The sequence below is a fragment of the Hemiscyllium ocellatum genome, chromosome 1 (assembly GCF_020745735.1).
Source record: "Hemiscyllium ocellatum isolate sHemOce1 chromosome 1, sHemOce1.pat.X.cur, whole genome shotgun sequence".
NCBI lineage: Eukaryota > Metazoa > Chordata > Chondrichthyes > Orectolobiformes > Hemiscylliidae > Hemiscyllium > Hemiscyllium ocellatum.
In genome coordinates this window covers 18,028,176-18,043,643 of record NC_083401.1, presented here as the reverse complement: position 1 = coordinate 18,043,643, position 15,468 = coordinate 18,028,176, and the positions used below count along the sequence as shown (strand labels likewise).

At 42.5% G+C, this 15,468-nt stretch overlaps 1 protein-coding gene across 2 annotated transcripts in view; it reads left to right on the top strand.

Annotated features, from left to right (window-relative positions):
- Positions 1–15,468, top strand: part of LOC132824791 (dedicator of cytokinesis protein 2-like) — a 1,235,709-nt gene that overhangs the window by 989,273 nt on the left and 230,968 nt on the right. For both annotated transcript variants that reach the window (XM_060839646.1, XM_060839560.1), the window contains exons 34-35: positions 1,361–1,446; positions 14,570–14,726. In XM_060839646.1, coding sequence (XP_060695629.1) covers positions 1,361–1,446; positions 14,570–14,726 — 243 coding nt within the window. The remainder of the gene's footprint in view (positions 1–1,360; positions 1,447–14,569; positions 14,727–15,468) is intronic.

Genomic DNA, 15,468 nt, shown 5'->3' with positions numbered 1-15,468 from the left:
AGATTCTGACACTAGTGGAAATATCTTCCAAATATCTAATCTGTTAGAAACCCTCAGAATTTTGTGAGATTGGTATATCCCACACTGGGGGCAAAACAGGGCAAGTTGGCAATTTTGCTGCCTTGATGACCAGGCTCCATTTTGGAAGAGGGTTGATCCCCATGCAGGCAATGGATTTGTTCATTATAAACTCACGCAAAGCTCTGTTTAACTGTGGAACAAATGAAGCTGTTACCTTGGGCTCCTCCCACTATAATCTCTACCCAGCATCAGGCAGGAGACTGAGGAAATGAAGGTGGTGAAAGGGAATGAGGTGGAGGGGCAGAGGGAGAACTAGAGCAGTGGTAGCAATTATGAAGTGGAAAACAGGACTGAAGGAAATAATTTAGTCTCTCAGGACCCGGGATGATCGCAGGTTGTGCCAAAGTGTTTTGGTTAGGTAAAAGTACTTTCCAACGTAATCACTCTTGAAGGTAAGAATGCAGCAGTTGATTTCTCCAGAACATAGTCCCAGCAATGTGATAAAGACTAGATAATCTCCACCTCTGTCATGTTGATTGAGGAATGTTGGTCAGGACATCCGAGAAAACATTCCTCCTATTAATACTGTGGGAATGTAATGTATGCAACAGTGCAATATTCATAATAACATAAGAACTAGGAGCAGGAGTAGGCCGTCTGGCCCACCAAGCCCGCTCTGCCATTCAATAAGTTCATGGCTGATCTCTTTGTGGACTCAGCTCTCCTTACCCACCCGCTCACCATAACCCTTAATTCCTTTACTGTCCAAAAATCAGTCTTAGCTTTTGCTTAAAAATATTCTACGAGGTAGCCTCAACTGCTTTACTGGGCAGGGAATTCCACAGATTCGCAACTTTTTGGATGAAGAAGTTCCTCCTCAATTCAGTCCTAAAACTACTCCCTGTTATTTTGAGGCTATGTCCTCTAGTTCTAGTTTCATCATCCAGTGGAAACAACCTCTTCACTTCTATCTTATCTATTCCCATCATAATTTTAGATGTTTCTATAAGATCCCCCCTCACTCTTCTAAGTTTCATTGAGTTACAGTCCCTCACGCTGTGCTGCGTGCGTGGGGAAATGAGGTTTGACAACCGAGAACTGGTACTCATGTCGCTGGAATGGGAGTTGAACTCAGCATCCTTTTACTCAGAGCTGAGAGATCTACCCATTGAACTATGGCTGATAATACCAACTTACTGACTACATAGCATGGAAGAAGACCCTGTCATTATGTGGCTATTTAATATGCAACAGTTAACAATGCTGACCGAGAAGGTGTAAAACTGTTGTCGATGAATTGGCATTAACCCTGACCTTATTTTTACTTTCTGAATTTTAGTTTGAAGACGAAATTATCAAAAACCTGGATCATGAAGTGGAAGGCGGTCGAGGAGATGAGGAATACAAGGATCTCTTCAAAGATATGTGAGTTCATTGGCATTAGAACTTCTGCCTCTGTTTTAATGACATTGTGGATATGCAAGATGGGCACAAACAGAGGAAGGAACTTGTTTTGGTCAACTTACAAGTCCGGAACTGGGGTCCGTGTTTGGGTGGGCTAGCCCCCAGCAGGGGTAATTAGGTCAGTGTGCAGCCTCAGGCTTACTTAGCATTATTTTAGAGAGCTGCCCACCAGTCCTCATCTGTGTCACAGACAGTTATAGAGTCGTAGAGATATACAGCATGGAATCAGACCCTTCAGTCCAACCCATCCATGCCAACCAGATGTCCCAATCCAATCTAGTCCCACCTGCCAGCACCCAGCCCATATCACTGTAAACCTTCATATTCATATAGCCATCCAAATGCCTCTTAAATGTTGCAATTGTACCAGCCTTCATCACTTCCTCTGACGGTTCATTCCATACATGTACCACCCTCTGTGTGAAAAGGTTGCCCTGTAAGTCTCTTTTATATCTTTCCCCTCTCACCCTAAACCTATGCCCTCTAGTTCTGGACTCCCTGACCACAGGGAAAAGACTTTGCCTATTTACCCTACCATGCCCCTCATAATTTTGTAAACCTCTATAAGGTCACTCCTCAGCCTCCGACGCTCCAGGAAAAACAGCCCCAGCCTGTTCAGCCTCTCCCCATAGATCAAATGCTCCAACCCTGGCAACATCCTTGTAAATCTTTTCTGAACCCTTTCAACTTTCACAACATCTTTCTGATAGGAAGGAGACCAGAATTGCACGCAATATCCAACAGTGGCCTAACCAATGTCCTGTACAGCCACAACATGAGCTCCCAACTCCTGTACTCAACAATCTGTCCAATAAAGGAAAGCATACCAAACGTCTTCTTCACTATCCTATCTACCTGTGACTCCACTTTCAAGTACTTATGAACTTGCACTCCAAGATCTCTTTGTTCAGCAACAAACCCTAGGACCTTACCATTAAGTGTGTAAGTCCTGCTAAGATTTGCTTTCCCAAAATGCAGCTCCTCCCATTTATCAGAATTAAACTCCATCTGCCACTTCTCAGCCCATTGGCCCATCTGGTCCAGATCCTGTTGTAATCTGAGGTAACCCTCTTCGCTGTCCACTACACCTCCAATTTTGGCGTCATCTGCAAACTTACTAACTGTATCTTTTATGCTCGCATCCAAATCATTTATGTAAATGATGAAAAGTAGAGGGCCCAGCACCAATCCTTGTGGCACTCCACTGGTCACAGGCCTCCAGTCTGAAAAACAACCCTCCACCACCACCCTCTGTCTTCTACCTTTGAGCCAGTTCTATATCCAAATGGCTAGTTCTCCCTGTATTCCATGAGATCTAGCCTTGCTAACCAGTCTCCCAAGGGGAACCTTGTTGAACACCTTACTGAAGTCCATATAGATCACATCTACCACTCTGCCCTCATCAATCCTCTTTGTTACTTCTTCAAAAACTCAATCAAGTTTATGAGACATGATTTCCCACACAGAAAGCCATCAGTCCTTGCCTTTCCAAATACATGTAAATCCTGTCCTTCAGGATTCCCTCCAACAACTTGCCTACCACTATCACTTGTCTATAGTTCCTGTGGATGGTTTACCAATTTGGTAAGGATGGATGATGGGAAAGCAGCATTGCTCGTCTAGGCCTGTATAGAATGGGCTTGAGGGTCAAAGATTGATCCCTCAAACCAACTCTAAGATTGCACTTGACCTTTTTCAAATAGCTTTCTCGCATAAGTCGTTAGCTTCCATCCTCGAACAGCCTGAATTGCAGAGGCCTATTCTTCCCATGGAGAGCTTTTGGCATGAGCATAGACTAGGTGTCTGCATAAGCCAGCTTCACAGGGCCACTGAAAAATAGCCTGAAGCTCTGAGGGAAAGACCCGAAACGTTAACGCTGCTTTCTCTCTTCAAGGATGCTGCCGAACCTGCTGTGTTTCTCCAGCGATTTCTGTTCTTGCTTTCAAAAGTTAGCCTGACCCAAATATCCAGTCGCTGTAATGACAGTTGCTTGTTACCCCCAATTCCTGCCTCAGGTGACTGTCTGTGTGGAGTTTGTATATTCTCCCTGGGTCAATGTGGGTTTCCTTGCACAAACCAAAGATGTACAGGTCAAGTGAGTTGACCATGCTAAATTGTCCAGAGTATTAAGTCAGGGGTAAACATAGGGGTCTGAGTGGGTTACTCTTCAGAGGATCTGTGTGGACTTTTGGGCCGAAGGGCCTGTTTCCACACTGGAGGGAATCTAATTTTTAAAATAATTCTTTACCCAAAGAGTGGGTGAACCTGAGGAATTCATTACTGCAGGAAGTAGTTAGTGCCAAAACATAATATATTCAAGAGGTAGATAGATATAGCACTTGGGGTGAATGGGAATCAAAGGTTATGCGGAGAAAGCAGAATTAGGTATTGAGTTGGACAATCAACCATGATCACGATGAATGACAGAGCAGGCTTGAAAAGCCGAATGGCCTCCTCCTGCTCCTATCTTCTATGTAAACGTTCCTCAGAGGGGATTCTTTGAGTATGGAGATTGCATATGCAAGTCCCACTTCACACTGGAGCCCAAAATTCCAGGGCTGAGATTCTAGTGAATTAATGAGGGAGCTCTGCACTTTTGGAACATATGGTCTTTCACCTTCATACAGCAAATCAAAGGTGTCTATTCTCTCTGATGAATGTTAAAGGTCCCTTGAGACTTATCTCAAAGGAGTTGGGGATGGGGGAATGAGTCATATGATCATAGTTATGGAGTGAAACAGCATGGAAACCGATCCTTCGGTCCAACCAGTCCATGCTGACCATAATCCCAAACTAAACTAGTCCCACTTGCCTGCACATGGCCCATATCCCTCAAACCATCTTTATTCATGTACTTATTCAAATGTCTTTTAAACATTGTAACTGGGTCCACTTCCACACTTCCTCTGGAAGTTCGTTCCACATGCGAACCATTCTCTGGGTAAAAAGATTGCCCCTCATGTCTCTTTTAAATCTGTTCCCTCTCACCTTAATAATATGTCCCCTAGTGTTGAAATCCCCACCTGAGAGAAAAGACACCTGCCATTCACCTTAACTATACCTTTCACGATTTTGTAAACCTCCCATGCTGCAGTGAAAAATGTCCCAGCCTATCCAGCCTCTCCTTATAACTCAAACCCTCACATCCGGCAACATTTTCGTAAATCTTTTCTGAACCTTCTCCAGCTTAGTAAAATCCTTCCCATAACAGGGCAACCGGAACTATACACTTTACCCCGGAAAAGGCCTCACCTGTCTTGTACAACCTCAACATCATTTCCCAACTCCTCTCCTCAAAGGTCTGAACCATGAAGGCAAGTGTGCTAAATGCCTTCTTAATCACCCTGTCTGCATATGATGCAAACTTCACAGAACTATGTGCCTGCACCTCTTGGTCTCTGTGTTCTACAACACTATTCAAAGCCCTGCCTTTATTGAGGAAGTCCTATCCTTGTATGTTTTACCAAAATGCAATTCCTCATATTTATCCAAATTAAACTCCATCTGCCACTCCTCAGTCCAGTGACCCAATTGATCAAGATCTCTTTGTAATCTTAGGTATCCTTCTTCACTGTCCACTACATCATCAATTTTAATGTCATCTGCAAACTTACTAACCATGCTTTTCATATTCTGATCGAAATAATTTATATCAATGACAGAGCAAAGTGGGCCCAGCACCGATCCCTGTGGAATACCATTGGTAACAAGCCTCCAATCCGAAAAACGCCACTCTCTCTCCTGCCTTCGCATATACTCACTCATGTGACTTGGATGTCAGTGGCTGGGCTAGCATGTATTGCCCATCATTCATTGCCTTCTTGAACCACTGCTGTCTATGTGCTGTAGGTAGATCCACAATGCCCTTAGAGAGGGAATTCCAGGATTCTGACCCAATATTTATCCTGTACTCACTATCACAAGAAACAGATCATCTGGCGTTATGGTGCTGCCATTTTGTGACAGGACATTTTCCTTCATTCTCATTGGCAGGAATATCCAGAGGTCATGAGAGGTGGTAAACAAATGGAATTCTTTCTTTTAAAAGATCTGGTTGGAAATCGCTCCAATATCTGCTTGTTAGATACATAAATCCCCAGTCTGTATGAGATGGAATGTCACTGCTATTAAGAATGCAGTCCTGTCATTGTTTCTGTCCTCTTATTAATGCTATTTTGACAGGCATATATAAATAATGATTAAAAAGTTTCCACTGGAGTGAAGATTTTTAATGAAGTAGTTTTGCTGTTATGAAGAGGATTCTTTTTCAATTTTCAAAGGAAATTAACCTTCACTGTAATTTTATATCATTGCGGCAAGCCTGACAGTGCTTGGCTTGATAATGTTTTCTTATCACATTGGAGATCCTTTTGTTACTGAACAGCTTGATGGAGGTAGACTTTACACTGGGACATGAGTTGGGCTATTTAGCCCCTTAAGCCCGACAGTCATTCAGTTATATAATAGCTGAGCTGGGCCTCAGTTTTATTTACTTGGTTTAGCTCCAAATCCCTCTATACACTTATCGAACAAAAATCTGTCGATCTCAGTCAGCTCCAGGTTTCCTGCTAGTTTTTTGTGTTTAAAAACAAGTTCCCTGATTCCACTCTTTGATGCTTTCGTTACAGTTTAAGGCTATAGTTTTGCAATCCCCAAACAGGGACAATAATATGTCTGTATCAACCCTTCCCAATCATTTGAAACACCAGGCGCGGTCACTCCTTTTAAACCCAAATTGAAAATGTGCTGACTAAAAGTTCTCCCGTTACAAAACATCAATCAGTGTGTTAAATCCATTCTACCTTTGGGTCACATGCATTTGGATTTGGCTCCGTTCGTAACGCAACACTTGTCACCTCCTCAACCCCCCAAAAATGTCTTAGAAGTCACAAATCACTTGCTTAAGCAATGTACCCCCATCTTCAACAACAGTTTGCATTTTTATAGCATCTTTAACACATCATATTGTGTATTACTGAAAAACACGCATTTTGTCGAGGCACTCTTCAGGCAATTTGCAAGAGTACCAATTCAAAAAGAAAACTAACATCTGTACTGCATGGGAGGAGAGTTCTGACTGGTTGGCAAGTGACTCTGATTGGACCTAGTGTTGTCATGGAAAAAGTACTCCATTGATGCAGATTGGTGGTTAAAAGAAAGCCAGGTTTTGTTTATGTTTTAAACCAGGCAGGTTGATTTGGCTTGGTTAGAACCATTCTATGCCAATGTCTGTGTTCTACTTGAGACTCTTTCAACTCCACTTCCTCTTTCTGTGTCAGTCTATTGGGGGCAGCATGGTTGCTCAGTGGTTAGCACTGCTACCTCACAGCACCAGGGACACGGGTTCGATTCCCACTTCGAGTGACTATCCGTGTGGACTTTGCGTATTTGCCCTGTGTCTGTGTGAGTTTCCTACCACAGTCCAAAGATGTGCAGGTTAGGTGGGTTGGCCATGGTAAATTTCCCTATTATGTCCAGAGATGTGCAGGTAGGTGAGTTGACCATGGGAAATGCAGAGGAGGGGTAGTGGGGAAGGGCCTGGGTGTGATGCTCTTTGGAGGGTCAGTATGGACTCGATGGGAGAATGGCCTGCTCCCACGCTGTAGTATTCCATATCCTACTGTTTCTTTTTCTCTCCAACACATAAGCAGCTTCCCTTTAACTGCATCCATGTTATGCACCTCAAATACTTTATGTTGCGCCAAAAGAGTTCATAAAAGATTTCAAAGGATGTTGCCAGAATTGGAGTGTTTGAGATATATGGAGAGGCTGAATAGAATGGGACTACTTTCCCTGGTGCAATAGAGGCTGAGGGGTGATGTGAGACAGGTTTATAAAATCATGAGGGGCATGGATAGGGTAAATAGAAAAGATCTTTCCTCCAGGGTAGGAGAGTCCAAAACCAGAGGACGTAGGTTTTAGGTGAGAAGGGAAATGTTTAAAAGGGTCAAAAGGGATAACTTTTTCATGCAGAAGGTAGTGCGTGTGTGGAATGAGTTGCTAGATGAGGTAGCAGAGGCTGGTTTACAACATTTCAAAGGCATCTGGATGTGTGCAAAGGCACAGACGAGTTGGACCAAGGGGTCTGTTTCCATGTTGTACATCTCTATGACTGTATGATTCTAGGTTGCATTATCCAACCAGTCTCTGGGGATAGACGCTTTAGCTAAGTTGCCTCTTGGGTTTTTTTAAAATAATTACGGTATGATGACGGCACCTATTTTTGGAGGTCCTCAGAAACAGAAACATTTTCTTAATGTTAATTCATCACGATGCCAAAATTACTCCGGCTAAGTTTAAACATCCTTCACTACCTTTCTTTGAAGTTACAGTTCTTGCCCTTTTCTTGTATAGCTAGTATATTAGCAGATTCCTGTTAAATCCAAGCGGATTTTGAGGTAAACTCACTTGTCAGTGGTACCATTTTGCTTGTCCTCTATCCCCCACTTCCAATCCAACCTAAGTCAATTTGGCAGTGCAGACTTGATGGACCAAATACAGCCTCTTCTGTATTGTGTGATACTGACAACCTATGAAACCCCACCGTATTCCAAGATCTGTAAATACTTGGAGAAATTGGAGTGTAGGTCATGTTGCGGCTGTATAAAACGTTGGTTAGGCCACATTTGGAATATTGTATACAATTCTGGTCCCTCTACTATTGGAAGAATGTTGTGAAACTTGAAAGGGTTCAGAATAGATTTACAAGGATGTTGCCAGAGTTGGAGAGTTTGAGCTGTCGGGAGATGTTGAATAGACTGTTCTCCCTGGAGTGTTGGAGGCTAAGCGGTGACCTGATAGAGGTTTATAAAGTCATGAGGAGCATAGGTAGTGTAAATAGACAAGGTCTTTTCCCCGGGATGGGGGCTTCCGGATTGAGAGGGCATAAATTTAGGGTGAGAGGGGAAAGATTTAAAAGAGACCTGAGGGGCGACCCTTTCGCACAGAGGGTGGTGCGTGTATAGAAAAAATGCCAGAGGAAGTAGTGGAGGCTGGTACACCTACAATATTTAAAGGCGTCTGGATGGGTAGATGAATAGGAAGTGTTCAGAGGGATATGGGCCGAATGCTGGCAGGTGGGACTAGATTAGGTTAGGATATCTGGTCAGCATAGACGAGTTGAATCAAAGGGTCTGTTTCTGTGCTGTACAGCTCTATGATTCTATGACTCAAGATTCTCACTTAATGGTGCCCCAAATGCTTTTTTGACCAATATTTTGAATGGGTTTATCGTCATTTCCCAGGAGACAGTCTGCTCTGAGGTGTCATTTATTTCTTGCTGTCAATACTGTGCTTATGGTCAAGATTAGAGTGGTGCTGGAAAGGCACAGCAGATCAGGCAGCATCCAAGAAGCAGGAGAATCGATTTTTCGGGCAAAAACTCTTCATCAGGAATGGTGGAATTTGAACTTGATTTAAAAGTCTGGAATTAAGAGTTTGATGGTGACCATGAATCCATTGTCAATTGTCAAAGAAAAAACCAGTCTGGTTGACTAATGTCCTTTAGGGAAGCAATTTGCCATCCTTACCCGGTCTGGCCTATATGTGACTCCAGACCTACAGCCATGTGGTTGACTCTTAACTACCTTCTGGGAAAATTCAGGATGGGCGATAAATGATGGCCGAGCCACTGAAGTCCTCATCCCATGAATGAATTTAAAAAATGCCACTGTTTAGTGAGTCAATACACTTTTCAAATCTTCACTCAACCAATTTTTAAGTTAAAAATAGCACAACGCCAGGTTATAGTCCAACAGGTTTATTCGAAAGTACAAGCTTTTGGAACGGTGCTGCTTCATCAGGTAGCTAGTGATGGAGCAGCGCCGTGAAGGCTAGTGCTTCCAAATAAACCTGTTGGACTACAACCTGGTGTTGTGTGATTTTTAACTTTGTCCACCCCAGTCCAAAACTGGCACCTCCACATCGTGGCCAATTTTTAAGATCAGTGTTTCCTTGAATGCAGACTTGCTTCAAAGAGGCTAACAAACATTTTTGACAAGTTAGTTATTTCCCACAGCTGGATTCATTACCCATTTTTGACAAATAAATATTATCCAACTCATCCAAAATCATCAACCATTTATGACATGTAGCAATCCTGTATGTTTTGAGAAACATCCAGTCATTGTATAATTCACCCTCCCATTTATTTACTTCACAACTTGAAACATTTGATCACATTTATTATTGTCACATGTACCTCGGTACAGTGAAACATTTTATTTTGTATGCAGTACTGGCAGATCACACCAGTGCCTAAGGGTAATAGAACAGAACGAGGGATACAACGTTACGGCTGCAGAGAGAGTTCACAAAGAGCGAGATCAACATTAAATTTAAAATTTGAGAGGTCCATTCAGAAGCCTAATAACAGCAGGTTTGAAGCTGTTCTTGAATCTATTGGTATGAGTGTTTAAGCTAACATGGCTCCTTTTGTAATGTAGGAAATTAATCAGCCAATATTTTGTTTCAATCAGACCCCAGCCGAGGTTCCTCCATTTATTAAAGTTCCAGATCACACAGCCCAAATTGTCAAGCTCTTGGTAAGGCTAAATGAATTGGCTCCCCTTTGGTATTCATTGAACAAATACCATTCTGACTCCTTGGCTTGAGTATTCCAGACTGTGCAACACATGATGGGATATCGACCACACTCTGTTGTATTGGTTGAGCATCCCACTGCCTGGGCTCACACATAAAGTTTGTCGATATTACTGCAGTGGACACCCACAGGGAGTCATTTGTTGCAGCAGTTTCATAAAAGACATTAAGAAGCAAGAGGAACAATCATGGAATATTGGGAAAGAAGAAACAATACAGAGTAGGAACTCTTAAGCTGACTTAAATTAGAAAGGCTGATGTTTGCTAAAGAAAGTTCTGCTTAAACATTGATAAAAAATGAAGCATTAGAAGGACCGAGGTACTTATTAATGGGTTGGAATAGGGCTTCAAACAGAGCACAAAGGGACCAGCGGGGAAAGAAAGAATGAAGGTTAAGGGCTGGAGGCACTGAAAGATTTAGGTTTCTGGTAAACTGATGGGTTACATTTTTCTAGCTTCTGTTTTGGATTGGATAAGATGATATTGATTCAATATAATAGATTTCGACCTCTTCTGCATCACTCACTAATCATCTCCCAGGTTTCTATCCAGTGCCAACAGATTTGCTCATCCTTGTATGTAGTTAGCCTTCTGATCATTAACGTTCTTGTGTGGTGAGTTTAATAACTCATGCACAACCCTGTTAGACTGTCTGATTCCCTCATAGCAATGTACAATGAAAACTGACCTGAGACTTAAACTTGTAACAATATTGAATGCAACTTGCAAGCCTTTGGCAGACTGCGACATTTCACGTCTCTGCCTTTAATGGCACAAAGTCATGAAAGGTCCACTCAAAAACATAAGAAACAGAAGCCAAAGAAAATTACGACTGATGTTCGACTTCAAATCCATTTTCCCATTCTCTCACTGCCTGCCCTGATCCACTTAAAACCTAGCAATCTCAGTCTTTCTTAAGTAACATTCACACCCCACAAGATGGAGGTTTTTATCTTTTAAAATTCACTCATGAGATGTGGGTATATTGTTCTTGTTTCATTGCCCCTGAGAAGCTGGTTATAGGCTGCCTTCTTGACATGTGACCTCCATGACTTTGTAGGTAGGCCCACAATGCAATTAGTGATGAGGAGCCATCTTCAACAAGAGAGAATCTAATCATTATCTTTTGACATTGCTGTCACTGAGGTCTCCAATATGAATGCTCTGGGGGCTTACCACTGACCAGGATTTGAACTGGACTCACCACAGAAACACTGACTGCAAGAGCAGGTCAGAGGCTAGGAATCCTGCAATGAGTAACTCACTTCCTGACACCGTATCTACTACCTGCAAGGCACAAGTCAGGAGTGTAACAGAATACTTGCCTGGTTGAGTACAGCTCTAATGACACTCAAGAAGCTGAACACCATCCAGGGTAAAGCAGCCCAAGCGATTGACACTGCATCCACAAACAAGCATTCCCTCCACCAACAATATCTCTAGGACAAGCCAAGTGTGTCCTAGCATAATTAACCAAAGATCCTTAGGCAGCATCTTCCAAAACCCATGAGCACTTCCATGAGGAAATCAAGGTCGGCAGATACATGGGAGCATTACCACCTGCAAGATCCCTTCCAAGTCACTCATCATCCTGACTTGGAATTTTATCACTATTCCTTCAGTGTCACTGGGTCAAAAGTTTGGAACTCGCTTGGCTACTTTAAACATTATGAGAAAGTGACCACTGTAGATGCTGGAGATCAGAGTCTAAGAGTGTGGCTCAGTTGCTACCTGACATGCTGTGCTTTTCCAGTGACAAACATTTCCTTGATTTTAAGCATTACCTTGATTTCATTCTTTCCGATGAACCTTTACTCAGTAAGTAAGTTGGAAAGACTAGTGATACTGGGATTTTCCTTAGAGCAGTCAAGTTTAAAGGAACCAACAGCAGAGGTTTCTAAATCACAGACAGTTTAGAAAGAGTGGAGAGGGAAAAATTATTACAGATGGGAGTCTCTGACACTAATTGAAGATAATAGACAAAAGAACAGGTAGGGAGCTGATGAGGAGACTTTTACTTAAAGCAGTGTTTTGGAAAGAATCAGTTGAAATAGGTGGTGGAAGCAGATTTAATGGGAACTGTCAAAAGTAATTAGATAAATACTTGAAAAGGAGAAAATTTCAGAGTTCTGGGAAAAGAGCAGAGGAGTGGGGGAATAATTTAGTAGGCTTTTCCAAGTGTTGATACAGATTCATTGGCTAAATGGCTCCTGCTGTGTTCGGAGTGCTTATGTCATCAGGTTTATTAAGAAAGCAAATATAGAATGCTGTACAAGCTCAGATATTGGCTCAGCTATAAACTCACAGCTACACATTTGATGGCATGTTTCTCTTTGTACATTGGGAATACAAATGCCATCAAAGCCAAGCCTGGCGTGAGCCAATGCATTCAAAAACAGAACATGCTGCAAACATAGCACAGGCTAGTCAGCTCTGTTAAAAGATGGGAAAAATTGTTGAGCTCGGCGATATTAAAAATTCTCATCCTAAGGTACAAATCTTCCACCTCTTCCATGGGTCTGTCCATCCAGAACCTCTGAAAATCTGTGACCACCATTAAGCTAACAAAACTCAGAGGTCTGTGCATTCCTCCAACCCTGGCCTTTGCACGTCCTCACATTTCAATTCATCACCAGATAACATCAACTCACAGAGAAGGAGGCTATTTGGCCTCTTGTGTTCATGTCAGCTCTTTAAAAATAAGTAGTCCCACTATCCCTTGCTACTTCCTCACACCCTTGCAGTTTCCTCCTTTCCAAGTATTTATTGCATTACTTTTGAAAGTTCGAATGAAATGCACTTCCAATGCCCATTCAGGCAGTTCTTTCGAAGCCATAACAACTGAGTTGCAAATGTGACCGCCCACTTCCAACTGTATTATCTGTGCACAGCCCAGACTACCATGGAAGCCAACCTTATCTATGGACTCCATTTACACTTCTTGTTGCCATGGAAAGGCTGCCAACATCATCAAAGTCCCTTCCCAACCCGGTAACACTCACTTCCAATCTCTTCCACCAAGCAGAGGATACAGAAGCTTGAACACAAGCACCAACAGATTCAAGAACAGCTTCTTCCTTGCCGTTATGAGACCGATGAATGGACTCTGTATAATTTCAAATAATGTTGATCGTGTTCATGTTGATCTTGCTTTGCACATCTCCTGTACTATGTACCTGTGTACCTTGCTCTGTCTAAACACTATATGATCTGTACGTTCTTGTCTGCTATGATCTGCCTATACTGCTCACAAAACAAAATTTTTCACTGTACTTAAATACATGGGACAACAATACCTCAAATCTAATATAATATGGACAGGGGATGAATGCGCTTAGACGAGCTTTGAACTTGGATGGCCTTTAATTGTTCATTTACGTGTGGAGGGTGGGCTGCCCATTGTATTGATTTTGATGTCCACCCACCTTCCACATTGTGGGGCTAATTTTGGAAATGGATGAGAAGCTGATGGGCTGTACGCCAAAACTATTTTACCTCACCCACTGAAAATATGCGCAACTGACACATGTAATATCCAGCCTGTGACCTCAACTCTATTAAACACACAAAATAAATTAGGATAGGTCAATTTTTGTCTGATGTCACCTTTGTGAAGTACCTCAGGATGCTTTGGGCATGTTAAAGATGCTAATTTAATACAAGTTCTTCATATTGAAGAAACCCTGTTCACAGCATTCATTGGATCTCTCAAGGTGGCTCGGTGGTTAGCGCTGCTGCCTCACAACGCCAGGGACCCAAGTTTGATTCCAGTCTCGGGTGACTGTCTGTGTGGAGTTTGCACATTCTGTCTGTGTTTGCATGGGTTTCCTCCCACAATCTAAAGATGTGCAGGTCAGGTGGATTAGATTAGATTCCCTACAGTATGGAAACAGGCCCTTCGGCCCAACAAATCCACACCGACCCTCCGAAGAGCCACACATCCAGACCCATTCCCCTACATTCACCCCTGACTAATACGGGCAGGTTAGAATGGTCAATTCACCTAACCTGCACATCTTTGGACTGTGGGAGGAAACCGGAGCACCCGGAGGAAACCCACACAGACACAGGGAGAATGTGCAAACTCCACACAGACAGTTGCCTGTTCGGGAATTGAACCCGGGTCTCTGGCGCTGTGAGGCAGCAGTGCTAACCACTGTGCCACCATGCCACTCTTATTTCTGGATTATTGTTGCATCTATGGCAGGATTGGAACTCAGGACCCTAGAATGTGGCCTGGGTCTCTGGATTAATAGACCAGCGATAATACCATTGCCTTGTGTGTGTAAAAGAAAAGACCACAAGAAGAACTAAGAATTGGAGCAGTTTAGCATGTGACTATCCTTGCTGAATTCTGGGTTTTGAATCTCATCCAATGGCCTCCCTTTTTCTCAGAAGTGGAGAGGTAAGTGGGTAAGTTATGTTTTGATTCCTCAGAAAAACATGCAATTACCAACTTCTCTTTTTGTTTTTTTTAATTCAGCCTATTGAAACATTGCAAAAAACACCACTACCTGGAAAAGCAAGGCGAAATGTTTGTTACCTTGGTAACTGGCCTGCTGGAAAGGCTGCTGGACTACAGGACTGTAATGAATGATGAAAACCAGGCCCACAGCATGAGCTGCACCGTAAACCTGTTGGTAAGTGACTAAACACATTGTGGAGTTAAATCTGAATCAGCACTCTTCAGCTGAAAGGCTTTCATAGCGAGGAAGGAAGTTACTTGTCTGCACAGTACTTACACAAGAGATTGCTCTTTAAAGATATAGTTAATGCATCCCAAGATAGCTACAGATAAAAGTAATCAATTTGCCATCTTTGGAATATGCCAAAATACTGGATTAGTCATTCGGTAAACTTGACAATGATCTGCAGAAGGAGAAAGTGAGGTCTGTAGATGCTGGAGATCAGAGCTGAAAATGTGTTGCTGGAAAAACGCAGCAGGTCAGGCAGCATCCAAGGAACAGGAGATTCCTGAAGAAGGGCTTATGCCCGAAACGTCGAATCTCCTGTTCCTTAGATGTTGCCTGACCTGCTGCGCTTTTCCAGCAACACATTTTCAGCAATGATCTGGAGATATGTATTCAAACCTCAGCAAAGCAACTAGCGGACTTAAATTCTGTAACACTTTCGAAAGACTGCAATGTTTCAGTTTTAGCTTATTTCTTTATTTTTAATGCTAGGAATTACTGTAATGTTTCACTCTTTTTTTAGTTTCTTTCTACCTGGTTCTTATGATTCTGTACCAAGGTACTTGTATCTAAGAATGAGACTTTGTGTGGCAACATTGTACACTTTCCACTATACTTCAGTACTTTTGTACTTGAGTATACATGATAATAAAAATCTACATCTAAATCTAAATAAATAAGTTTTTATTCT